The following is a 27,715-nucleotide window of genomic DNA, read 5'->3' as shown; positions in this document are numbered from 1 at the left end:
AGAGGAAATTATCAGTGTTTGTGCACACCTCTCTCAAAGCCTTTCTGGTTAACACTGTACAATGTTTTACATAACAATGAACAGAATTGTTTTGTGCCAACAGTGGCTATTTAAACTACTTTAGAGATATTAAGGTATAATTGTATTGTTAGGGATAGGTTAGTGCCTGCAGGCTTGCAGAGGGAACTGCAATGAATCTATGGTTTCCCTTATTGCTGTATTTTTACTGCATGAAATTAAAAGCAAAGCTGTTATGGTCCGGTGTAATTGTGTTCCTCCTGCGTTCTGAGATTCATTGAGGTGATGAAGGTGCTGTTAGATATGAACTGGAGAAGTCTTAGATTATTTTGGTAACTCTGTTTTTACTTTCTTTTCCCTTCTAGTGTATAACTCAGCTGAGCAACTCTTTCACCTCAATTTCAGAGGACTGTCGTTTTCTTTTCAGTTGGACTCCTGGACTGAAACCCCGAAGTACGAGGTCAGCAATCATTCTTAGTTAATGGATGGTCTTTTTGCCTCTGTGGTACTTGCAGAGTATCACCTACATTGTGTCTTGCTGTCTTTTGCAAACAAAAGAAACCAGTATTTTGGAAGGAATTGAACTCCTCTGTTTTGTTCTTATTAATGCTATGTAACCATCCCAAAGTTAAAAATTTACTTCCTGTTGACAAAAGGCATATGATTAGGGGTTTTGCTTGCATCATGAACTGGGACTAGCAATTCTGTTGGTAAAAGGAGTTGTCTAAAAATATGAGTGCTGTCTATGCAAATACATAAATATTAAGCAATCTACTGGGAGGCTGTTCTTTTATCAGATATTTTTGAATCTCATTGAAGTGATTATGCAACTAAAGTAGGATAGACTTCATAAAATACATTTTCTTCTTTAAGTGTCCTTCAGTATGAGTGCTTCTAGCAAGCCAAATGAATGAGTTTTATTCGTAATGCCTGTTTGCATATTCACCAAATGTTTAGATGAGTTACTGAATAATTAAATGCATTACTGCATTCTCTGAAATCTTTGGAAATTCCCGTCTAAAGTGGAAACAAGATCAGGTCCTCTGTGGTTTCCTTCTGTACTAATGAAAATGTATGTATAACTTGGTTTGTGTGAAGGTGGAAATGCTCTCAGTTGTCTCATCTGCGTTGACCCGTTAAAAAGCATTAAAATAAAGGAGCACATAAAGAGCCAAAACAAAGAAGAAATCAACCCACATGATGACACATGTTCTTTGTCACAGCTTAGTGCTTTAGTGGTTGTGGTTGACATGTCACAGGGGGTAACCAGGGGAAGTTATTGTTCAGCAGTAGTGAAGGTCAGTTGGGTTTCAGATTGGAAGGTGAATAGAAGCCTAATAAGGCAAACAAAAAGAATGCCCCAACAAAGAGCAGCTTCTTTTCATGCAAGAGTTCCCAGGGCATTGGTGAATGAAATAGCCAAACTACTGAGGAAGTCAATTGTTTCACCAAAGATTTGAAAAGATCATAAAATATTTCAAGTTGGAAGGAACCTGTAGGGGCATCATTGAGACCAACTCCCTGCTCCTTGCAGGACTATCTAAAAGATGTTAAAATCAAACTGATGGAACAGTGCAGAAAGTAATTTTACATTCTCCAAGTGTCTCATTCAGTTGCTCTAGTGAGGTTAGTAAAATGTTATTTGCAAAGAGTGTAATGGCAAAGTCTCCCCAGGAACAGGTAAAAGTAGGATTGTTTTGAAAACATAGCAGTATGAAACAGTCCACAGGGAAGACAAGTCTTTGTGGAAGTTTTTAGAGAGGAACATTAGAAAAGATTGCAGAGTGAAGTCAAATTTGAATCTGTCAAAATCTGTCAAATTCAGGGAAGATCATATAGGAATGCTAAGCTACTTTGCAAAGCAGTGTAATCTTCTGCTTTTCTGGAAATGGAAAAACTATGAAGAAAACTTAGGGGTTTATTGTATAGCTAGAAACAAGCTGCAGGTGAGAACACAAAAACCTTTGCTCACTTCAGTAATCTGAAGTCTGACTGCTTTAGGAAGAAAAAGGTATTAATGTTCCAGGCAAATTCAGGATGAGAATTGAAATCGGGACATCTCTAGATTTGCCAAGTAATAGAGGTTCCTTTCTTAATATCTACAGCACTGAAAGTTATTGTTCTAGGTTAATGTTTTTCCTAAGAATTTTTTGTGTGTGTGTTTACCTTATGTGATGCCTGCTAAAGTAGACCAGGTAATAGTTTGCATATTGTGCATCTTGTTTTTGTTGACTGCTTGTGACAAAGATAGGGTTTTTTTCTGTCTGGTGACAACAAAGTATGTTATTGGTCTTGTATGTCCTGTCACATTCAGAATTGAAAGAAATTCATTCTTCTAGTACAGTAAGAGTCAATCTGACTTCCTTAACATGCTTTCTATTTGATGAGAGCACTCAAATCCATGTCAAAACAGTATGTGTAAGAATGTGGGGATAAGAGTGGAAAATCTATTTAATGAACAAGTTTCTGTTCATCATATAAGGCATCTTGGAAACCAGCAAAAATGTTAAAAGGCAGAAATTAATGCAGTGGGAGACAAAAAAAGGAAGTTTTCCTTTAAGACAGATGACTTTTTAGACCTTAAATACAGTGTATCAGTACAAATACTTGGAAATTGCTAGCTGGCCATGATCAAACCAAGGAAAAACTTGAATTCTCAGTTCACACAGTGACTAATTGTCAGACTAGTGGCATCTTTTGATGAATAAACATGCTGAGTGTTTCACCCCTGTTCAGGAATCCAGGAGGGGTGGAATAGAAACACCACCTAGAAGGTTGGGTTTTCTGTTATTTTGCTCCCTTGTCTTTTGCTGCAGACTTGCTTGAATTGGTAAGCATATACAGCATCTCTAAAGCAATTTCTGACCTGAAGTGTCTGAAAGTGTCTTCTGAAGCTGAAGTGTCTGCTGTGGTGTATAACAAGAGTGATTTTGTGTTTCCCCAGCCTAACTTTGCCCATGGTCTGGCCTCTCTGCAAATCCCGCACGGCGCGACTGTGAAACGCATGTACATCTACAACGGGAACAGCCTGCAGGACACCAAGTATGTGCAGCTGCTCCTGCTCTTTCCATCACTTATTTGGTGCTTTGCCATTGCTAAATAGAATAGTATATTTTTTTAGTTCACTTTGGATCTTCAGAATGCCTTTAGATACTTTAGATTTCTGTAGGTGTTGTCCTCAGCTCTTATAATCAAATGTTGGTTTGATTTATGTTGCTGTAAAATGAGCTCGGTTCAGCTGTAGTAGGCAAGTTGAATTGACCTGAAAATGAATTAAAGGAGGGAACATTGTGGGTTTAGTAACACATGTTAAGGCTGTTCTTCCTCTAGATTTTGTTTGTGCTGATGACCTCTTCCTAAGCAAATCAGACTTGGTGTAGGCAGTCTGTAAGGTTGTAGGATATTGAGAATATGTGTGTCATGGGAGGGCCCTATCAAGGGTCTTAAACTCTCTTGCTAAACAAAACTAATAAAATATGCCATATACATAATCTGCCATATGTTCAATGATTTGCAGATACCTGACTGAGCTTATTATCTTAAAGGCCAGGCTGGATGGGGCTTTGAGCAACCTGGCCTAGTGGAAGGAGTCTCTGCCCATGGCAGAGGGGCTAAAATTTGGTGTTCTTTAAGTTCCTTTCCAACCCAAATCATTCTAGGATTCCAAGATACCTAATCTTAGAAATACCCCAAGTGATAAGAGGGTATTTTTCTCAGAGACAGCTGAGTTTTAAGGCCAGGAGATAAATACATCCTTGGATTACTGCTCAGAAGGGAGGGAGCTTAGTTTATGCAGACATTGTCTCTTAATTAGAAATAAGTGCACTTGAGAAAAGTGCTGTTGTCTGTGCCCATCTGTGACATGGTGAGCTTTAGTGAAAGCACTGATTGTTGCATGGGGCTCTGTTGTGTGTGTGTGAGAGAGCTCAAAGCCCAACTTCTAGCTTGTCATTCACCCAGAGGAGGAGCACAAGAACAAGGAATTTTAGGGAGCACATACAGGCTGATACACAGAAAATAGGCTTTCCATTAAAAATATCTCACTTGGGACTGTGATTATTTTCTAAAATAATATTGGTGTTGAATTAAATTGAGAACTTCCCTAGTAAAGAAGCACAGTTGTCTTGGGTGTACCTGCATAAACTGATTTCATGTTCTGGGCTATGAAGTACCTTCCAAAGAGCAGTGGGAGCATCACAGAGAAAGCTCTTTTGCTGCATTTGGGTGATATACCTAGATAAGAATTTAGTTAGCTCTAAACACTCCACAATTTCATTTTCCCTGAGAGAAATCTGAGCTGACATTTCCTCATACGCAATATCCAAAGCCTAGGTACAGTTTCTATAATTCCTTAATTCCTGGAGTCTTTGAAACTTGCTGGTTTTTTCATCAATGGTAAAGACCTTGCATTTGAGTGCTATCTTGTTCCTCTTCCTTTTCCCCCACACTTTCTGATCCTTCTGTTTAATACAACTTTTAAGTCTCGGTTACATGCGGCTTTGTCAAAATTAATGTGCTCTGTTCCAGTGAACTGGTACCAGCTTGTTAGAGGAAAATTTGAAGGTGAAGCAAATCCTGTGCACCTTTTGTTTGATTGGTTTCAGGGCTCCCTTGATGCCTCTCAGCTGTTTCCTTGGGAATGTGTATGCTGAGAATGTTGATGTTCTGCGTGATGGAACTGGACCCTCAGGTTTACGGCTTCGCCTACTCACTGCAGGTATTGGAGAAACTCAGAACATTGCAGTGCTTGTTCCCCTCAGGGAAAGGGTAAACCTGTGTAAATTAAGCACAGGTTATTTGTGATGATCTAGTAAGGGATTTCAAAGTGTTCTATCTACCTTGCTTTGAATTATTGGAACAAAAGCCAGTTAAATCCTTTTGAAGATGAACCTGCTCAATGCTGCGTTTTCCTAACCCTGGAGAAATTACTGGGAACTGGAGGCCTCACATGTTCCAAGTCCTTAGAATATGTTTGCAGAAATTGAATTTGTCTCCAGATGTATGTAGAAGAAAACACATCACTGTTCCCAGTACATCACTAAAAAAACCCATGACAAACCAAGAAACCTTGTGTATGTGTGCTTTTTCTGACATTCCAGGGAGCTGTATGGTGTTGATATTTTTGTGATTAAATCTGGAAGGCTTTTAAAAATGCTAGCAAGTGACTACATTAATGCTGCAGCATTAAACTGCACTTCCCATTCAGTTCTGTTTTCATTTACTGTGGGAGACAGTGCTGAAAGTGAAGAGAGGCTGATGAGTCTCTCTTTTTTATGTGCTTTCAGAGATGGGAGGGTGCTTAGAAATTAGGGCAGATTTAACAGCTGCAAAGGAATCTTGTTCAGTTACTGTAACTTGAGACTTGACAATGTTTTTAAGAAAAACATTTTTAACAATTTTCATTAGGGAGCTCAGCTTTTCACCTGTCCTGATTGCTAGCTCTGTGTATATTGAGGAAACATTTGGAATACACCCACAATATGCAAAAGTTGAAAAAAGAAAATTATAGATGAAGAATAAAAAAGGAGCAGATATTTTCAACTTACTTTGCTTCTCTTATTACAGAGGAAGATAAGGTAGAGCTGTCTAGTGCAGAGAACATATAGCCTCATGTACTGGGGAAGGAGTTAGCTATAGCATCATAATTATGTAAATGATTTTGAGAAATTGGACACTTACAGTGTCAAGTTTTGTTAAAAATGTATATGCATGCAGTTTAAAGGAAATGTTGTCAATTAATAAAATAATTATTAAAATATCACTGATGTTCAGACAAACTTGCAGAGAGGCAATCTGGACACGTGTTGTTCTTATGTTGCAAAACTTGTAGAAACTCTTGTAAAATATATTACACACCTGTTCTAGCTCAAGTTTCTCTGCTTGTGTATTAATTTGCAGTTACTATTGCTTAAGAAAACAAGGATGAGTGAATTGGATTTTTCTGATTTATTTTAGTGGGTAACTAGCTACATAAATAATGCATAGTGAGCAAAGCTAAGTGTGTATTTAGAGCACATCCTGTGCTTTGCAGTAACTGCTGCATATGTGTCCTTGCATTCTTGTAAATGTAAGATGTTGCATTCCTGAAAGCAAGTGGGCTCACAAACTGCAGCATCTTTCCATTTCCTCACATCTGGTAACATTTACCAGCAATTCATCTGTGTAATGGCTATTCAATAAGATCTGCTTTAATGTTGTTTGCACAGGGATATACTTGCTGTTGATTCAGTAAGTTATGGGAATCTTGAGTAAAGAATGTGTGTTTTGTGATACAGTTAATGTGGGTGAGGGATTTCACTTCATGCACTTGATGTTTTTAGCTGGAGATAAATCTCTAGCTAAAGTAGAATATTCTAGGGATAGAAATAATTCCTGTATTTACTGCTAATAGCCAGCTGATCAAATTGAGATGGGCTGGGAAATCAAGTCATTCCATGTGAATGGCAAGGAAGGAAAGGTAGTATGGCTGAAATTGGAGGTGGAAATGGGGAGCCATGCAACAATCAGCACATGCACTGCTCTGATAAGAAATATTTACACTGTTGCAAAGTAAATGGTTAAATTGTGAGGAATGCAGCTGTTTGGTTTATGATAAATAGAGGAATGGTGCTAACCTTTTGGTGTTGATTTAGTGATGTATTCTGTGATCAGCAAGGATGCAAGTAGAGCTGTTTTCCATTCCTCAGGCTGTGGCCCAGGTGTTTTAGCTGATGCCAAGATGCGGGTATTCGAGCGCTGCGTGTACTTCGGTGATTCCTGCCAGGATGTGCTCAGCACCTTGGGCTCTCCACACAAAGTCTTCTACAAGTCTGAAGACAAGGTGAGGGAATTCATTCAGGCACAGGCTTTGTTCATTGGTATCTCAGTCTCATCATAGTGCTCGTGTTTGGCAAGGTCAGTGAAGTTGAACTGCCATGTAGCACAAATTACAAGTGCTCAGCATATTGCTTGACATGATAGACCAGGCTGAACCATTATGTAATAGGTTTTAAGAAGCTTTTTTTAAAATCTAAATTGATGCAAATCTGTTTAAATTTATTTTAAAAATCAAATTGTGTAATGTTAACTGGATTAAGAATAGTTACAAATGGGAGTGCTTTTGTATCCCAAATGTGCCTTAGCAAGTGTGTGCTGCCTATTTTTTTTTCCACTTATAATGTATGTAAAGTAATCTCAGCATATACTTTGATCTTTTCCTAACATTTTTACACAGCATAATGTAAGTAAGCCCTTTAATTATGATAACTGAAAAAGCTGATGTGTCGCTGTGCCTGCTGCAAGCAGGTGATGGTCCTGTCATAAAGCACAGTATCTTCCTTAGTTGAACAAAAGCTTCAAATGAGATTATAGCAATTTGTTTGAATGTAGAGTTGTTATTAAAGGCATTCATCTTTAAGCATTATTGCATGCATCTGAAAAGTGTATTTCTTGCAGATGAAAATCCATTCGCCCTCGCCCCATAAGCAGGTCCCATCAAAGTGCAATGACTACTTCTTCAATTATTTCACACTTGGAGTGGTGAGTGGAAAGCTTCCCTAAACAATTCATGTAAACTTCTGCTTTAGTTACACAGCAATCCTTTTAGGAGGCTAAAGGCTGTGGGAAATGAGAGGCTGCAAAACTCGATTGCTGCCTTAGGAATCTCTGGATATGAAAAGCTTCACTTGACTTTCCTTTAACCCTTACAAATTTAATCAGCAGCACTTTATCTCCACCAGTGGATGGAGGGCTCTTTGCACTCTGTCAGCCTCTTAGGTTTTCTCCTTTTTCTGTAGTACCTGATGCATAGGTAACTAGTTCTTATTCCTGAGATCCATGCCCCTGTCCCACAGAACTGAGGCAAGTGTGCCATAGCATCAGTTGTGAAAGCTTGCTGAGCTGTGGGGTGTAGTTACATCTTCATTTTTCTGCTTGCAGCTGTTTTGCTTTAGTTTACATTACTGTAAATAATATGCAGAAAAACAGGACCTCCTCAGAAAACTTGCCAACATTAACAAACGAAGCTGCAGTTGTAATTGAGTGCTGGAGGAAATGTGTTATTTGAATTTACAAATAGTCTTATTTTCAAATACTACTTTTCATAATTTGATTCAGTTTCAGTGAGATAAATGTATGTCACTCCATACAGGGGCTATTTTAAGTAATCTCAGGTTAGTTTAGGGAACACCCCTTCCTACCCAAATTGTTTTTTGTCATCATTCATCTTGTTTTTTGTCTTCCACAGGATATTCTCTTTGATGCAAACACTCACAAGGTGAAGAAATTTGTCCTGCATACAAATTATCCTGGTCATTACAACTTTAACATGTGAGTGTACAGAACTTATCTATGAAAGAGTACATTAAAACAACTGAAAAGGAAATCTTACATTCTCTTTATAGAATTACATCAAAGAGACTTAGAAAATATATTGTATCTAGTAACCTGTGGAGGTTGCAGACATCATTAGTAACATTTTTTAGTTGTGTTTTCTTTTTACTATTAAATTCCTTTATATATACTGGCAAGTATGTCTTAAAGCAGTGAATGAGGTAAGGTAGGTCTTGATCCAGGTGTGATGTGCAAACTCTTGATAGAGGAAAATTATGTATTAGCCAGAGTTCCCATTTTCTGGTAGCTACATTTCTGTTTCCTTCCTAACATGATTTCAATTAGTGATTTAAAAATCTCATCTTCTGAACATATTTTCAGTACTTACTAAGTGTAAACTCATTAGAGGAGGAGTATGAGTTAGTGATTGGATGTCTGATTAAAGCAGTTAATGACAGAGAAATCTATAGTGCTGTTTCATAGCTAACTATTTCTCCATCCACTGTGTAACAATAGAGTAATTGATGCTGAAGGACTTCTTGTGTCCTCTAAAGAATTGCATTAGGACATTCCCAGGCTGCTGCCTTTTTGATGTAGAAAATCTAACTGAGAACTTAATCTGGTATCACAGATCATCACTTTCATTTTATTATTGATATGACTTTTCATGAAAGGGATTATTAAGAGCTCTAAGTCTGTGGCTATGCAGTTTCTTGGCTTCTCTGTTCTCTAATAGTTTTTACAATTTCCACTTTCTAGTTATCATCGCTGTGAGTTCAAGATTCCACTCGTCATTAAGAGAGGTGAGCATTTCCCTGCTGTCCTGCTGCAGGGGCACAGAATGCTCCAAGGGGAGCTGGGATCAGTCTCTAATTGTCCTTCATTATCAGAAGATGCTAAGAGTGACAGTCACTGAGACAGAGAAGAAGTTTGGGATTAGGTTTCTATTTAAGTGGAAAAGACACTTCAGGGCAAGGTAGCAGTTCTCTGATTTTACTTACACTACCTCTTCACTTACTTGGATCATGCAAATATTTAGCTGCAGCATCACAATATCCTGTAATGCTGCTGCTCTGCTAAAATCAATTACCTTGTAGCTAGAGGCTCCAAATCTGTAAGGCAGTGTTAGTCTGAGCTCATCTGTCCAGTCCACTGGTATTTAATATAATCTGGTTTATTTGGGAATGAAAATAAACATCCAGATATGTTGGCTCTGTGTGCTACAGACAAAGTATGTCTGTGTTCACCTGAAAATAAATCTATAAATCTATAAAAAAATAACTCTATAATCAGTAGTGCTGATTTGGCAAGGTACTAAGATATTCCCAGCTCTGTGCAGTAACTAATCTCAGCAAAGTAGGGGAACCCTGTCTGAAGGTCACAGTGATTGATGTAGACTTCTTCAACATAAGAAAAAATGTGTACTGGGAAGGTATTTGGATTAGCCAGGGAATACCAGATGCTGCCTAGGTTTTGGCCAGGGATGTTTTCCTCATTCTGATTGGTATTTACTGCAAGCACTTTGCTTGCTGTGTGAGGTGCAGTCCTCCTGTGGCTGTCACAGCAGTTTGAGCATATGGAGGATTAAAAACCTGGAAAAACAATCTTTGTGTATACAGGCTTGTGTATATGAAAGTTGATTTGTACTTCAGCCAAGAAAATGAGCATGAACATCCTTGCTTCTAAAATCATTTTCCCTTAGGTTACTGTACTTCAAAGCATTAATTTGGGATTAATTTTATTTACCTCAAGTAGCATTATGAATTTATTCTTAATGTGTTTGTTTTTTTGTTTATTTGGCATTTCTAACCAGCTTTTCTGGCCTCTAGCTTATGTCCAGGACATGCAACAAGTTGTGAACAGATGTTATAACAGTTTTGAAGAGCCTGTCTTCTTCCCTCTGGTGGCAGTGCCTGATGCAGTTTTATTAGTTCCCTTTTGTACTGCAAGTTCAGATGATAAATTAAGAGCCAGAGTTCAAGTTGCACAGGCACTGAACTCTCAGCACAAAGAGAGCATGTTTAGAGAGGGAAAAATACAGAGGAGCAAATGGTCTTTAACTTGACTTAAAGCTCTGTTTGACATTTTAATGTCTAGGTCCATTCCCACTGCTTTGGGAATGTGCTTTCAGTATTTAGGAGTACCCAAATATGTGTATGTAAGATATGTATGACAGTATTTGAAACCACCAGCAAACACTTTCTGTTTAAAGGCTGTAATTGTAGATGCAATGCTGTCCTTTTATTTTTTAATAGGTAGGCTGTGATTCTCAAGCTCTCTGTCCTCTTGATTGTGGAAGAGTGATGTTTTCACTGATCTCAGGCCTGCCAGCTCCTGAGTCTCCAGATGTCACTTTTAGCCAGCTTTCCTTCCAAGTGCAGTGGAGTGTTTTGGGATTAATGAGTGGCACATCTTGGTACCTCCTGCAGTGGCTGTGCTAGGCCTGTTAGCTTAGTGCAAAGAGATGGGGTTTCTTCTACAGTGGTGTTCTTCCATCTAAGATTAAAGCTTAAGCTTTTATAGTCTTAAAGTTGGGACTTGCTGTAAATAGGGAGGTTTGCTTTATCACCTTAACTGGCATTTAGTCAGTGTTACTGACAATTCTGATTGCTAGTGTGAATGCTGATAAATTTGTGTATTACCTGATCTAATGCTCCTGTGTCTCCTGCCATCTGAATTAACATGCCAAAATAAAGGGTTATATAGGGGACTGTTCAAGCTTAAGCTATAAATAAGCTTTTCTGGTTTTTGTTTTGTAGATAGTGCTGATTCACAGACAGAAACATGTACAACATACAGCAAGGTAAGCCTGTGCAGAACTGAGTGTTTTTCTGATTTTCTTAAACCATCTAAATGATTCATGCCAACTTTACAACACACTTCAAAGAAATTACAGCAGTGGTATCATGCTGTTTTAAAGTGGAATAGTAGAAGGCCAAAAGTTAGTGTGTATCTTGTGTTTTAAATATTTTGGTATGTTAAATGATTGAATTCATTTGTAATAACACTCTTCAGGTAAACTAAATTACTACATTATGGCATAGCTTGCATTTTAGCACAGCTGCAGCTAGAAATAGTGAAATAAGTGATAGGGGAAAACAACAGCAGTGGTGGCTGAATGTTAGCTGGAGATGTGTTCCTAAACAGAATTCTCAGAGAGCTGTTGTACTAAGCATAGCTCCTGAAGACATGGACTATTGAACAGGAGAGTCCAGTGCTCTTCCACTTTCTTCTGAAGGGCACCAGTAATGGGATGTTTCTTAGGCAGCAGCCAGAAATGTCACTGCCAGTGTGACATCTCCTGATGACAGCAGACTCCTTGAATGCTCCACAGCCTTTCCACCTAAATGAACTTCCCAGCTGGGCAGGTGCTGCTGCATATTTGACAGCTGCATTAAGTTGAAAAACTTCTCAAAAACTGTTCATCAGTGTCCCTGCAGTCAACATTCAGCCAGGGTCACTGCTGCTCTCTTGGTTCCTGGGGTGCCAAATGAAGGCTTTCCTTGGTGAATTTTGGCTCCCATACTGGGAAGAAAAATTGGAGTCAGCAATCTGACTCCAGAAGATACCATTCTATGCTTTTTGACTTGAATTAACTTACTCCCTTCAGTGCTTTGACTTACTTCAGTCTTGTGTGTGAAACTGCAGCTTCTTGTAGTCTGGTTCAAGTGAGGAAAACTGTTGGACGCTTCCCAGTCATTAAATAGTGCAGCTTTCCTCTTCTCCAATATTGTTGCTTAAATCAAGGAAAGACTTATGGGAGAGGTAGCAGTGGGGCTATTTTTCCTCTCTGCAGAGGTATATAAGAGGATATTTTGTTGAAGTTTCCCACAGCTGCTTTGCTCTCTGAGGTGCCCCTAAAATGCCACAAGACTTTCCAGCAACACTTTATCCATAAGACCAAGAGAAATTTTTATATTAATAATTCTAATTCCAAACTATTTTTAGGCAAAAATAAGAACATACCTTAAGATAGTTTACTAGCCCTAGCAGTGGACAGTTCCATTACTGAATATAGCTCCAGTCACAAAATACTTCTGTAAATACTTCAAGTTTATTTGACAAATAGGTTTGTCACTAACAAATGTGCATGCACTCTTCCTAGATAAAAAGTAAAAAGAAGAGTTTTCTTGTGCCTCATTTTAACACAAATTCATTGATGTATTTACAGTGGGACAGTATTCAGGATCTACTGGGGCACCCTGTAGAGAAGCCAGTGGTACTTCACAGGTAAAAATCTCTTTATTTTACTTGGCAAGGACTGGGTTGACAATGGAGGGTGAGGAAGAGTGTTTATGGCACTGGTTACCTTTTTGTACTGGTTACCACTGTACTTTGCTGGTTAAAGTTCCAGGGTTTTTTTGGCCACTAACAAGATGAGATAGCTGCTCTCAAAGGAAATAAACTGACATGCTGAGTGAAAGCATTTCCAAAATTCCTTGAAATGCAAAATCCAGAGAAGATCTCAGAGCGAACAGTGCACTAAAAAGTCTTTTTCTTTATAAGTAATAAATAGTGGAGGGTTTTTATCCTTTCTATAAAGTATTTCAATAACATGACATGGTACAGCACAGCATCTATGCACATAACGTGTGCAACAGCAGTCTGTCTGAAGAAGCTTGTCTTTTATGAACATATGTAGTTCTGCAGTTCCTCTAGGCTGACTGAAGATAGAATAGCCCTTAAATTTCCTGTGTTTCTGCATTGAGGTGGCTGCTGGGTTAAATGGGCATTATCTGTTTGCAGAGTTATCATTTTATGATGTGAAACCATGATTTTTATCTCAGGACAAGTGTAAGTGATGGGTACTGTGCAAATACCACAGCAATTTCAGATAAATTAATGTATTCTTGTCAGACTTTCACATGATTTTGACTTTGATTTTTTTCCTTTCCCCCCCCTTACTCATTGTGCCCTTTGTTCCCCTTTACTCCTGTGTTATGCCAGTGAGATGATTAGAGCAGAAGCCATGTGAATGAAGTAAAGCTAAGGTGAAATAGTGATGACATAGAGCCCTTCTATTTCTTCCATCTGTGTTGTAGAGAGTAGTTCAACCAGAGAGCGCTTTACTGAGCACATCTCAAATGGCTCAGACATGCAATTTGAAAAACTGACCAGTTTACAAGAAAGGACAAAAGGTAAATATTCATTAGGGTTTTTTTTGGCTGTAATCTCAAATTCATTGCAATCAACAGAAATTGTCAATGTGCAATCCAAAAACACCAGAAATAACTGGGAGAAAGTCGTACATAGATCTTGAAAAATGCTGTTTAATCAAACTTGGATTATTCTATTTCAGCATCATATAGGTTAATCTTCTTAATATGCTAAATCCAGTTGATTAATAGACAGTATCTAGTTAATATAAATAATAGACTATATATAGTAAATATATATGGTGGAGGTTGAGACACAAAGGGAAGGATCTTGCACAAAAATAATGTGTAGTAACATGGTGCTTCTCTCTTCCTGTGTATCTGGGGTTTTTTTAGGGTTCTTCCTGTTAAGTGCAGGAGAGTTTTCCTGTAGAGGTCACTAGTGGCTTTTTTTTTCCTTTATCCCCAAGTGTTATTAATGGCTCTGTGGCATCAGAGTTTCCTTTGGCTCACTTGGAGTCTAGCAATGGTGTTGCATAATGTAGAAGTACTTTCTTTTGATGAAAGCCATGATAAAGATGCTGTAATTCACCTTATGTGGCTGAGTACTTATTCCTCCTTAAGATGTTCCTGATCCTCAGATACCCATTTTAAACTTTCTTCCCCTCTTTTCTGTTTAGGTCATCATCTCCAAACAACACTAACCCATTTGGGTCAACCTTTTGCTTTGGACTGCAGCGAATGATCTTTGAGGTTAGGAAAAAACCTTTTTTATTTTTGTCTGAGCATGGGAAGATGAGTTTGCTATTACTATGAGTGGCTTCCTATTGCAGTAAAGGCCAGTGCTTGGTAGTGGTATAATTTTAGTATAGGGAAACTTTGCAACCTCTTCTCTGAGGTTGTACATTTGTATGTTGAAGCTGAAACTTCAAGTTTGTCACCTGGAACTCATGCTAGCAGGAGATTCATTCACATGGCTGGGTGGAGCAGATGGTGTTGTGTCATGGAAATCCAAGAGACTGTTTTTAGGAACTAGCCAAGAGTTTGTTGCTGTCATTTGTTGTTGGGATTTCTTTCTTCAGGCAGATCACTTCTGTATTCACCGTTTTAATACTTCTGATTTTCTGTGGATTGTAGCACTTAGTTTAATTTCCCTTTTCCCTGCTGTGCTTTTGCAGGTGATGCAGAATAATCACATAGCTTCTGTTACTCTGTATGGCCCCACACGGCCCAGCAGCCAGTTGAGAACGTCGGACCTTCCCCAGTGAGCATCCCCTGCAAAGTCAGCTAATCTCAATGCTACAGAATTAGTACAGCGTGCCTTGATTTGCTGCCACTTATAATATGGAAAGCACGTTATGATTTTTTTTTTTTTTTCAATAAGCCTTTCCACCCTGGAGTGGTGTGGAGAGGAAATTTCTCTCAACCCTTCATCATGGGGCATGGAACTGTTGATGGAGGAAAGCAGCTTAGGTGCCTGTGCCGTCATTTATTCCTCTCCGTTGCCCTCATCCTATGCAGCACAGACGTGAAGAGACTGTCCCTCCTTCTCAGCTGGCAGAAGGGGGAAATGGAAGAGGGGCACGTAATGACTGCAAGAATTAGAAGCACAAACTTTCTGAGCCTTGGAGCATCTGGAAGCAGGTATTGATTTTAGTCTGTTTGTGTTACTGTATTGATGTGGTGGTCACATTTTAAGAAAACGTGTGTGTATATATATATAGATCTAAACACCTCGGTATTTCTGTGGCTTAGGACATTGTACCAAGTGTGACAAGGATGTATATATGTCCATGATTTCAGGCACCACATCTTTGTGTAACTTTAAACCAAGCAAGTAGCATGTGCATAATACTTGGTTGTAACATTTGCACTACATACACTTTAATTACTTGATAAACGTTTATCTTCACTGAGGAGCATCTGTGTACTGGGTGTGAGTGGGGTGTGGTGGTTATTTAATGTACACTGCGCATAAAGCTTATTTATACAGTGGATCAAATTTATCCACCTTCCTGCACTAATATGTACTTGATATGCTGATACAATTTTTTTCTGTCATGGCTGGTTTACTAATTTTTTTCATATGCAATTTCGAAAGAAAAAAAAAATTCTGGAAGGGGTTATTTCTATGATTGAATTATGTTTTAATGAAAAGATTTGATACAATTTTTCATACTAGTGAAAAATTTAACGAAGAAATAATGTTGCCTCATTTGCCTCTGTTCCAAAATCCTTTATTCCTCCTCTACTTCCTCAGAGAAAGAAAAGCTGTATATAATGGTATCTCAGAAAGAAATTCTGGAATTCCGCCATCACCGAGATAACCTTTTCTGTAACTTTTGATGTATGATTTTAATTTATGCCAAAGGTTTAGCCAAAGACATCCTCGTTGTAGTTTCACCATTTCTGTACATAGATGCTAACTGCACACCCCACCCCAGCAGACAGGATAGAGGCTTCTTTCTAGTTGGGAGATGCTGCTCGCGACATTTTATCCCAGGAGGATACTTTAGGTTTCTAGTTCTCTTACCAGTCTTATTTGGGAGAAAATAGGTGGTCTGTCTTTGAAATAATGAACCCTTTTTAAAAATGGACAAGAGAAATGTATAATTTTATCCCATTTTTAATATTTTGGTGTCGCAACTTGTGATACATAGATGACAATTTTGTGAGTTTTACTATGTGTGTACAGATTTTTGTAAATATGACATTTTTGTAATTTTAACTCCATGTACAGTGTAATCCTGTATAGTTTATCAATGAATGAGAGATAGGAAATCGAATGTTAACTGAAGTTTGGGATCCTGGACCAGTAGCAGGGATAAATGTGTGTGTGTGTGTGTGTGAGACGTTCTTTGCCATTTAGTCTTCCTGTATACTGTGATACTCTAAACCGTTTTGCTAAAACAAACAAAAAAGCCCCATGGAGAATCTAATGGATAAGGAAAAAGTTACTGTTTACCTTTATCCCTAGGTGTCACTCCTGTTGAATCCCTGTTCAATCTGTGCTGTCTCCTGTGATCGTTGCTTGCTAAGAAAATTCTATGCCTCAATCTTCCTTTTTGTTTCCTCTCTAATTTTAATTTCATTTTACATAGCCCTTCTGTAAATTAAATGGAATAATAATGAGCATGTACACTGAAAGAAAAATAAAAAGAGACTCTCAGTTACTGTTTTTGTGTTAAATACAGTTGCTGGGTGTTTTTGTAATAAAATCATGGATGTTCTTGCTTTTTGTTTTCTTATCAATTAATTTGTTTTTTTACTGTTTTTCAGCTATTGTATTAGAAGTACCTGACTAGTGTATAGTGGCTTTATAGCCAGTTCAGCATGTTCTCCAAAGAAACAGTAACTAACATAACTTGAAAGATATACATTAAAGTATTTTGTAAGGTTTTGCCCTGAAGTGGAGAAGTCTTTAAACTGTGGTTGATAGCACCGTGGGCTCTGCATTGTGTTCAGAAATTAGATTGTTATGCTCCTGTGGGCTCTTGGGGATCATGGAAATCAATTGAGCTTCAAAGAGGGAAATATTGCATAGCAGAAGGGAGGAAATGCCTGCAGTGAAAGCTGCAAATGTGAATTCTCCTTCACAGAAAAGCTTTGGGAGTCTCTGTGCCCTGAAGCAGCTCCAAGGTTAATGCAGGGCACAGGGAAGGGACTCCTGCAGTGCCTGTGGGGGCACAGAGCCCTCAGCCCCTCCTGCAGCCTCACCCTGCCTGCTCTGGCTCAGGGGCTCTCACAGAATTCTGTGGTCTCTCAGCTGAGATGCTGTGTGTGCTGATTCTTGTTACTAAAATGTGACAGCAGTCCTGATGCTAACTTTAATTTTAATCCATCCTTTTCTAATAAAGGCTCCAGATGAGCTGCAGAGGAGATAAATCCTTGATGGGATGATTTGAGTAATGGCTATGGAGGTGCCACCACTATCCTGCTCTCGAGTTGAAGTTCTTCAGAAGAGTGAGGCCAGGCCTGCTGCTGTAGCATGAACCCTGAGACCTAGGACAGAAGCAGCAGCTAACCTGTGGTATTTAATAACTGCTGGGCTCCCAGCTTCACTTGTAATGCTCTGGTGAGACCTAATGACTAAAATAGTATTGGTAATTAACAGTTCTCTCTTAACAACCCATATACTTCTCTAGGTCAGCCCCTTGATATTGAAAAATTCTCTGCACAGACAAAAAATTCAAGGCCATTTTGCATCTTGGTTGGTGCTGCTGGGCTGAGTTCAAAGCATTTGACTTTTGGGAGAGGCAGATCTGAAGAAGCACCAGGAGAGAGAATGTGGAGCTGCTTTTATGGATTTCCTCACCCACCTTTTGTGAATGCAGCTGTTCACAACTCTCTTGTCTGGGATGTTTTGATTTGTTTGTTCCTTTTTGCACCAAGCCAAGCTGTTCCTGAACTGCTGCATTAGAGAAGCATTGTGGAGCATTTAAGGACTTGCTAGAATGAGAAGTTGAGGAATGGGTAGAGGTGACTGACGGTGGGTTTGAATCAGAAGGAAGAGAGGAAGGAGCAGAGAAGCTCTGGGGACAAGGCAAGGATGGCAGGGTGGCAGGAAGGGAGGCTGGATGAGGCAGTTCACCTGAACCAAGAGCTCCTTGGGCAAAGGGCTGCTCAGGGGGAGCAAGGGGCCAACTCTGCCCCCTCCCAAAGGAACTGAGAGATTTGGGCTGCATCAGATCCCACTTTGCCAGGTGGCCTTGTTCCTTGTGATCATCCTGTGTGGTTTGATATAGGTCCTGCATGTTGGCACCATGTGCGTTGGTCCACCATTTTTGATTCCTATGATAAAACTGTTTGATATAAAGTTAAGTACAATTGCATTTTTAATAAAACATGTAGTGCATATGCTCCCCTTGTGATGTGTGTTGTTTTCCTTTGTAAAGAGGTGAGGAGTTTGTGTGTGTGTGTGTGTCTGCTTCACTTGAATATTGCAATACTGTCCACAGTATTAAATTTGTTTATGCTTAATAAAACTGATTGTTGTGCTCTCTTTTAAGGAGGTGAAGCTGACACCTTTCTTCACCTGTTCTTCAGCCTTCAGGCACTCCCTGGGCTCCTGTGATGGTTCCAGGCAGTGCTGTATGGATAAGTGCTGCTGTGTAATACTAGAACTCTCTGTTCCCCAAAATGCAGTTCCTGACAAGAAAAAGCAATCTTCTGTTGCCAGGAACTGCCGCATTTTTAATTCTAAACAGATTTTTTTTCTGAAAGAGTAATCATATGGTGTGTGAGAACTGATTCATGTGATCACGATCGTTCAAATTCCCATCCAACCTGTTTAAAACAAAATCTTTCAGCACTACAAGAAGAGGGTGATGCATCATTGCTTTGGGGCTGGCTGGAGGTTAGGGGCCAGCTGCTGTTTTCCAGAGGGAAATCAAGGGTTTTGCTGCCCCCTTCACACTGACTCTCTCTCTACCTGCTGTTAGAACCTGTTATTCACTTAACTACTCTAAGCCAGAACTTCTGTTAGGTTTTTGTGTTTGGTGACTCAAAATGTACATTGCAAGTAAATCTGCATGTGTGAGTCAGTGTGGCTCTTACTTTGAAAGAAATGTTGTGTCCAAGCCCTCTCTGCTTGCTTTCTCCAGAGTACTTGGGCAAAGACCAAGTTGTCTGATTTGGCACAATTTCCCATGGGCTGGTTGTGTTCAGAATAATTTTTGATATTATGATCCAAGGAACGTTATTCCAAGCTAGTTACAATAGTTCTGTGTCAACTTTTGCCTGATAAACACCTTTTTTTTTAAACCTTGATTACACCAGTGCAAAGCCCCCTCCTGTCTGCCTGAGTCTGTCAGCCACAATCTGACACAGCACACTTGGGAGATAAATACCTCACTGTGTATCTGTGGAGTTGAAATACTCGTTAGTTCTGGTGGTTCTTTTCATATAAAGCGTTAACCAGGTTGTTTCAGAGAGAAGGTAAGGCTGAAGTAAAACAAGGGGAAAATGAAAGTTGGATCTTACTGGAGATACAACTCTTAAGTATTAAAAATAAGCTCAGTGCAGCAGGGCCCATGAAGGATTTTTTGGGGGGGAGTGAATGTGCTGCTTGAAGGGCTCTGGTGCAACTTAAATACCATTTTCTTTGCCTATGTGAATTTTTGCTGTAGCTAATTAAGTCACTGTTAAAATGTTTCTCTGCCAAAGCTTACATCCCAAGCTCTTGTGGTGTTTGTGGGGATGTCTGTTTTTCCAGCAGGTGAAATCATTTCTCCTCATGATCTGGAAAAAACAAATGCTTGAAACAGCAGGAAAGGTAAGCTGGAGTTTGCACTCACTGTGGTGTAAGAGACCATTATTACAGTAACTTTTGTTCTGGACTGGCTGATTTAATGTTATCTTTTTCATACATTAATGAATTCCCCTTTAAATTATACTCCTTTAGTTATTTTAAAGTAGTGCATATTCCAATTCTGGAAGATGGTTTTAAGTGCCTTAATGCTTTACACCTACACTATATATATATATCTATATATCTATCTATCTATCTATATATATCTATCTATATCTATATCTATATATATATATATAGACGACAGAACCAGTCCTGGGAGGAATTTCTGGGAACAGGACTCAGCTTCCTCCTGCCAGGGCCCTGGTGTCAGGGGGCCTCTGGGTTTTACTACACCAAAGCTGTGGCCAGGAGCATTGCTGCCCTATTCCTGGCAGAAATAAGCTGCAGAATAAAACCTGTGCTGCTGCAGGAGTCTGGAGGGACCCTTCACCTTGGAGTGTGCACACCAGGTGTTCAAGGCTGTCTCCTGGAGAAGGACCAGGTCACACCTTTCTGCTGCACAGAGCCTCGCTGCTCTCCTGCACAGGAAGAACCTTTTGCTCTGCACGAATTTCACAGGTGTGTGGCTGTTTGTAATAAAATGGGACAAACAACATTTTTATGGTCAAAGGGCTGTGTTTTGTTCCTCATCTGCCATGATATGCTCTTGTGGGGCATCACAGCCTCTTGGGTGCTGTATGTGGTCATATTATTGAAATTGCCCCTTCAGATGGCTTCTCTGGACCCATTATGCACCTGCCTATTACCAAATTAGGAGGATCCCTGAGTCTTTATTTTCACTGTATTTGTGCCAGGATCAATTTTTGCAGCTGATAAATTTCCATCTGCTTTTATGAGCAGTGGGATGGGCTTTTCCTTCTCAGGAAGGAAAAGTTGTCGGGTGTTGCCCAAGCTAAAGCAAAAAACGATGATCCAAGAAGGAGTGACTGACTGGAAGGGGTTGACTCTGGTGTGCCTGAATTGCCCAGAAGGAAGATAATGAAGAGAATGAGAAGAGCAATTGCTTCAATAAATAAACTGGAACATGAGTGAGACCAATACCACCAGGGGCTGATATATGCCAAGAAGTCTGTTTTTAACATCTGCTCTTCAGCAGCCTTAATATGTTATGACCAGATCAATAAATCTTCTGCTGCTGGTGTCAGATATCCAGCAGCAGCCAGAGAATAGGGAGGAAATACACACAAAGAATATAACATGCTTACATATTCACTGATCCACATGTTCAGGCATTTCTGTGCAGGTGCATTGTTGCAGTAGTGGAAGGAATAATGTGAAATTAATGCAAAATAAGTGTTTAAGTAGCCCTGATAAAGAGGAGCCATGACTAGCTTATACTCACTCCCTAAAATCTCTTTTTCTGCAGAACATAAGCTAGAGGGTTGCTGTGTTTCTGGCAGCTCATATCCCACTCAGTGCATCCAGAGATGCAGTATGTTCCTTACCCCACCACAATTAAAAGGGATGTCTCTCTCCTGCTGCTTTTATAAACAGTAATGAGGGAAGGATGCTGCTGTCTAATAATCAAATAATCATTTCTCTGTACTCGGGAGGGAAAAACAGCCTTTGTGACAATGAGTAATGCCATTGCAATATACAGTGTCTGAGCTAGAGATAAGCATAGCTGAGAAATAAGCTGCAGCATCAGATCCAAATTCAGCCTGCATGTTCTTCAGGACCTTTAGACCTGGAGATGAAAAGTCCTCCAGCTCTGGGGACAGTGGCTGTTGATCTTGCTTCCCTCCTGCTTTCTGGTTTTTGCTGCCTCCTTTCACCAAGTCCACTGAATTCAGTGAGAAAACACTCAGAAAGCTGAGTAAGGCTTCCTTTTGACTTGCCCATCTGGCCATCTCCTTTGCTGTGTGTGTATTTTGGGGTAAATGATGGGCAAAATGGGAGTTCAGATGTGCTGTAAGTACCCCTGTAAGCAGTCTTTTCCATTTGAGTTCCCATAGCATATAATGTGAGTCTGTGAGAATTATACTAACAAGATTTTTACAGTCATTTGGTGTGAGTGTATGTCCTTCCAGGGAACTTTTCAGCAGTTGCGTAAAATATGGGGAGCAGATAGCACTGTCCCTTACTGCTTTTTGCAATTCTTTTATCTCATGAGGTGGGATAGCCACCCATGTTCTAGGAACACCAGCTTGCTGGCTGAATAGCACAGGCATAGCTAAAGGATTTAGACTTTCTTCTTTACAAATCTGGCGTCTGACTTCATGCCAGTCTGTTAGTTGAAAATTATCAAAAGTTTTTTGTGAGTTTTCTAATTTTTGGATTAATGCTGGCGGATTTCCAGGGTTTAGTTTTAGGTCGAGAAATCTGTCCCAAAGTTTGGGGGGACTCTGGAGCTGTTTGGGAACAGTTCTTTTTCGGAATTCTTTTGTGTCGGGATCAAAGGGTCGACATTTGCGGGGGCAAAATAATTTTCTGTCTGTCCTGTATTTATTAAAGCAGCTGTCATATTCCACCCCCCCCCCCCCCCCCCTCGCTGCACGGTTTGTGTGCACGGCTGCGGCTGTGCGGGCGAATCGTGACACAAAGTAGTCCCACCTGCTGCTAGGAGAGTGGAAGGAGAAAACACGGTTGGGTGTTCGAGGAGATGCGGCCGTGATCCGGTGCTGCTCGGGTCGGCTGCGGGACGGGGCAGCAGAGGCACATTCGGCATCGGCTGGGCAGGGTTGCGTGCTGCGGAGGGATCTCTCAGTCATGTGACTGTGCTTCGGCTTCTCAAGGTCCGGCAGAGGGAGAGAGGCGGAAGGATACATGCAGGACGCTGCAGAGTCGGGCTGCTGTGGTGCCGTGTGTAGACCCGGACAGCGGCAGGCAGCGGCTCGGAACCGGGACCGGGCTTTAGCAAAGCAGCTCGGGAACGGGAAGCTGTGAGGGGGGGAAAGGCTCGGCCCGGGGCCGCGGGCGGCAAGGGCAGGAGCGGGAAAGCGACCACGGGCGGCGGCGGGGCGGCGTCGTTAGCGGGTAATAAACCCGGGGTGGCGGCGGGCGGCAAGGGCAGGAGCGGGAAAGCGACCACGGGCGGCGGCGGGGCGGCGTCGTTAGCGGGTAATAAACCCGGGGTGGCGGCGGGCGGCAAGGGCAGGAGCGGGAAAGCGACCACGGGCGGCGGCGGGGCGGCGTCGTTAGCGGGTAATAAACCCGGGGTGGCGGCGGGCGGCAAGGGCAGGAGCGGGAAAGCGACCACGGGCGGCGGCGGGGCGGCGTCGTTAGCGGGTAATAAACCCGGGGTGGCGGCGGGCGGCAAGGGCAGGAGCGGGAAAGCGACCACGGGCGGCGGCGGGGCGGCGTCGTTAGCGGGTAATAAACCCGGGGTGGCGGCGGGCGGCAAGGGCAGGAGCGGGAAAGCGACCACGGGCGGCGGCGGGGCGGCGTCGTTAGCGGGTAATAAACCCGGGGTGGCGGCGGGCGGCAAGGGCAGGAGCGGGAAAGCGACCACGGGCGGCGGCGGGGCGGCGTCGTTAGCGGGTAATAAACCCGGGGTGGCGGCGGGCGGCAAGGGCAGGAGCGGGAAAGCGACCACGGGCGGCGGCGGGGCGGCGTCGTTAGCGGGTAATAAACCCGGAGTGGCGGGGGGCGGGAGGCTGGAGGAGAGGCGTGGGGGCGGCGGGAGTCTGCTGAGGGGCGGCCATGATAAGCGTTGGGCTGGTCGGCGGCTGAAACCGCGGCCTGGGTTGGGGTGCCTGCCGCCCCGGCGGGCAGGGGCGGCGCTGACGGGAGGCTGGGCTGGTGCGGCGGCAGGCACGGGAGACGCTGCAGCCACCGCTGAAGACGCCGCGGCGCCGGCACGGGGGGGGCTGGGGCGCCCTGGTCCTAGCGCAAGCAGTACCGTGGCGGGACCAGGGGAGTACGCCGAAACGGCGGCAGGGACGGGATTAAACATGAACGTCTGCCCTGCCGCGGGGCCCGTGGGCAGCTCGGGGTGCGCTGCGTGTGCTTGAACGCCAGGGTGGGGGGGGCAGGGCTTCCCGCGGGAACGCGCGCAGGGGGCGCTGAGGACGCCAGCGCGGCAGCGACGGACGCGGACGGGACTCCGGCAACAGCCGGCGCTGGATTGGGGGGGGGGGGGGGGGCCGCATTCGCCGTTAGCTGGGGGGGGGAAGCGGCGGGGACAAAAGGGGGCGGGACCGCGGTGACGCTGGTGGGCGGGATTAGGGGGCGGCAGCCGTGGGAGGGGCCTCGAGGGCAGGGGGCGGAGCGGCAGGAGTGAGCAAGACTGCGGCTGCCGGAGCTGCGGGGTCCGACGGGCTCGTGTCCCGTTCGAGACTCGCAGCAGGAGCAGAGGTGGGCGGGGCCAGTGCAGCGGGCATCCCCCCTGGAGCAAAGACTTCAGCCGGCACCCTGCAAGCTGGGACCGGCTCCACGGCAGCCAGATCCCGGCAACAGATACTATTAAAAAACTTTGGTCCATCTGTGCCCCAGAAATTTCCTTTACGACAGTCGCGCTTCACGGCAGTTTTGCGACAGTTTTGCTTTACGGCACCTTTTACGACAGTTTTGCTTTACGGCAGTTTTGCGACAGTCGCGCATTACGGCAGTTTTACGACAGTCGCGCTTTACGGCACCTTTTACGACAGTTTTGCTTTACGGCAGTTTTACGACAGTCGCGCTTTACGGCACCTTTTACGACAGTTTTGCTTTACGGCAGTTTTACGACAGTCGCGCTTTACGGCACCTTTTACGACAGTCGCGCTTTACGGTACCTTTTACGACAGTTTTGCTTTACGGCAGTTTTACGACAGTCGCGCTTTACGGCACCTTTTACGACAGTCGCGCTTTACGGCACCTTTTACGACAGTCGCGCTTTACGGCACCTTTTACGACAGTCGCGCTTTACGGCACCTTTTACGACAGTTTTGCGACAGTCGCGCTTTACGGCACCTTTTACGACAGTTTTGCTTTACGGTAGTTTTACGACAGTCGCGCTTTACGGCACCTTTTACGACAGTCGCGCTTTACGGCAGTTTTGCGACAGTTTTGCTTTACGGCAGTTTTACGACAGTCGCGCTTTACGGCACCTTTTACGACAGTTTTGCTTTACGGCAGTTTTACGACAGTCGCGCTTTACGGCACCTTTTACGACAGTCGCGCTTTACGGCAGTTTTGCGACAGTCGCGCTTTACGGCACCTTTTACGACAGTCGCGCTTTACGGCACCTTTTACGACAGTTTTGCTTTACGGCAGTTTTGCGACAGTCGCGCTTTACGGCACCTTTTACGACAGTCGCGCTTTACGGCACCTTTTACGACAGTTTTGCTTTACGGCAGTTTTACGACAGTCGCGCTTTACGGCACCTTTTACGACAGTCGCGTTTTACGGCACCTTTTACGACAGTTTTGCTTTACGGCAGTTTTGCGACAGTCGCGCTTTACGGCACCTTTTACGACAGTTTTGCTTTACGGCACCTTTTACGACAGTCGCGCTTTACGGCACCTTTTACGACAGTCGCGCTTTACGGCACCTTTTACGACAGTCGCGCTTTACGGCAGTTTTGCGACAGTTTTGCTTTACGGCACCTTTTACGACAGTCGCCTTTACGGCAGTTTTGCGACAGTTTTGCTTTACGGCACCTTTTACGACAGTCGCGCTTTACGGCAGTTTTGCGACAGTCGCGCTTTACGGCACCTTTGACGACAGTATTTTACGGTTTTTATTTTATTTTGTTTTTTATGTGTTTTTAATTAATTTTAATTTCTAATTTTTTTTGTTAAATTTTTTTTTTTTTTTTTTTCATTTTATTTGTTGCTTTTCAAGACCAGCTCAAGCCCTCTACGGCACTTTACGGTTTTTACTTTATTTTGTTTTATATGTGTTTTTAAGTAATTTTTTTTTAATTTTTATGGTGTTTTTTTTAATTTTTTTTTTTTTTTTTTTTTTTTTTTTTTTTTTTTTTTTTTTTCCTTTTCAAGACCAGCTCAAGCTCTTTACGGCACTTTATGGTTTTTACTTTATTTTGTTTTTTATGTATTTTTAATTAATTCGTTTTTAATTTTTATGGTTGGTTTTTTTTTTAATTTTTATTTTAATTTTTTTTTTTTTTTTTTCATTTTATTTGTTGCTTTTCAAGACCAGCTCAAGCCCTCTACGGCACTTTACGGTTTTTACTTTATTTTGTTTTATATGTGCTTTTAAGTAATTTTTTTTTAATTTTTATGTTTTTTTTTTTTTTAATTTTTATTTTAATTTTTTTTTCATTTTATTTTTTGCTTTTCAAGACCAGCTCAAGCTCTTTACGGCACTTTATGGTTTTTACTTTATTTTGTTTTTTATGTATTTTTAATTAATTCGTTTTTAATTTTTATGGTTGGTTTTTTTTTTAAATTTTTATTTTAATTTTTTTTTTTTTTTTTTCATTTTATTTGTTGCTTTTCAAGACCAGCTCAAGCCCTCTACGGCACTTTACGGTTTTTACTTTATTTTGTTTTATATGTGTTTTTAAGTAATTTTTTTTAATTTTTATGGTGTTTTTTTTAATTTTTTTTTTCTTTTTTTCTTTTTTTTTTCTTTTCAAGACCAGCTCAAGCTCTTTACGGCACTTTATGGTTTTTACTTTATTTTGTTTTTTATGTATTTTTAATTAATTCGTTTTTAATTTTATGGGGTCTTTTTTTTTTTTAATTTTTATTTTAATTTTTTTTTTTTTTTTCATTTTATTTGTTGCTTTTCAAGACCAGCTCAAGCCCTCTACGGCACTTTACGGTTTTTACTTTATTTTGTTTTATATGTGTTTTTAAGTAATTTTTTTTTAATTTTTATGGTGTTTTTTTTAATTTTTTTTTTTTTTCTTTTTTTTTTCTTTTCAAGACCAGCTCAAGCTCTTTACGGCACTTTATAGTTTTTACTTTATTTTGTTTTTTATGTATTTTTAATTAATTATTTTTTAATTTTTATGTGTTTTTTTTTTTTAAATTTAATTTTTTTTTTTCTTCATTTTATTTTTTGCTTTTCAAGACCAGCCTAAGCCCTTTACGGCACTTTACAGTTTTTACTTTATATTGTTTTAAATGTGTTTTTAATTAATTATTTTTTAATTTTATGGGGTTTTTAAAAAATTTTTATTTTAATTTTTTTTTTTCTTTCATTTAATTTGTTGCTTTTCATGGCCAGCTCAAGTCCTTTATGGCACTTTACAGTTTTTCCTATTTTCTTTTTTATGTATTTTTAATTAATTATTTTTTAATTTTTATATTTTTATGGGGTTTTTTTCTTTTTTTTTTTTTTTTTCATTTTATTTGTTGCTTTTCAAGACCAGCTCAAGCCCTTTATGGCACTTTACAGTTTTTACTATATTTTGTTTTTTATGTATTTTTAATTAATTATTTTTAAAATTTTATGTGGTTTTTTTTTTTATTTAATTTTTTTTTCTTCATTTTATTTGTTGCTTTTCAAGACCAGCTCAAGCCCTTTATGGCACTTTACAGTTTTTCCTATTTTCTTTTTTAATGTATTTTTAATTAATTATTTTTTAAAATTTTATGTGTTTTTTTTTTTTAATTTAATTTTTTTTTTCTTCATTTTATTTTTTGCTTTTCAAGACCAGCTCAAGCCCTTTATGGCACTTTACGGTTTTTACTTTATTTTGTTTTTGGAACAACCCAGGAGATCAGCAGTTTTTCATGCTGGGCTTTGGGATTGACTTCTTTTTCTCTGTGATCTTTCAGCACTCCCAGGGAATGTTCTCAGTGCTGATATGTAGTGAAGGTTCTCTGAGCTGTTTGAATATTTTGTACTGTTGGAGTTTGCAGCTGAGGTTTGCTTCTGAGAACCTGCTGTAGAAAGATGAATAATTAAGCTGCAGACAGGAAGCACAAGATTTTAATACTGAATTGCTTCAGAGTCCTCTTTGGCTTTCTTTTTTGTGATGTCTGAGTTTGCAGTGGCTTGACTGAATGATGGATCTTGGTATTCCCTACCAGTTTGTGTGTCCAGAGATGCACTTGGAGGTGCTGAATGTGAGGCTCAAGCC

General features: G+C 40.9%; 1 protein-coding gene across 5 annotated transcripts in view; it reads left to right on the top strand.

Moving 5' to 3' along the window:
• PHAF1 (phagophore assembly factor 1) overlaps positions 1-18,284 on the top strand; it is a 36,596-nt gene extending 18,312 nt beyond the window's left edge. For 2 of the 5 annotated variants that reach the window (XM_077184866.1, XM_054640788.2), the window contains 11 exons: positions 384-478; positions 2,963-3,060; positions 4,623-4,735; positions 6,705-6,838; positions 7,453-7,536; positions 8,243-8,325; positions 9,088-9,131; positions 11,088-11,131; positions 12,500-12,558; positions 14,105-14,177; positions 14,603-16,654. In XM_077184866.1, coding sequence (XP_077040981.1) covers positions 384-478; positions 2,963-3,060; positions 4,623-4,735; positions 6,705-6,838; positions 7,453-7,536; positions 8,243-8,325; positions 9,088-9,131; positions 11,088-11,131; positions 12,500-12,558; positions 14,105-14,177; positions 14,603-14,692 — 917 coding nt within the window. In that variant the 3' untranslated portion in view covers positions 14,693-16,654. Of the gene's footprint in view, positions 1-383; positions 479-2,962; positions 3,061-4,622; positions 4,736-6,704; positions 6,839-7,452; positions 7,537-8,242; positions 8,326-9,087; positions 9,132-11,087; positions 11,132-12,499; positions 12,559-13,370; positions 13,459-14,104; positions 14,178-14,602; positions 16,655-17,281 lie in introns of those variants that run through there. The other 3 variants (XR_013183976.1, XR_013183975.1, XM_077184867.1) reach the window with 3 other exon arrangements.
• The last annotated feature ends 9,431 nt before the right edge of the window (positions 18,285-27,715 follow it).

This window comes from Agelaius phoeniceus, chromosome 12 (assembly GCF_051311805.1).
Source record: "Agelaius phoeniceus isolate bAgePho1 chromosome 12, bAgePho1.hap1, whole genome shotgun sequence".
Lineage (NCBI taxonomy): Eukaryota > Metazoa > Chordata > Aves > Passeriformes > Icteridae > Agelaius > Agelaius phoeniceus.
This window is presented reverse-complemented; position numbering and strand designations above follow the sequence as displayed.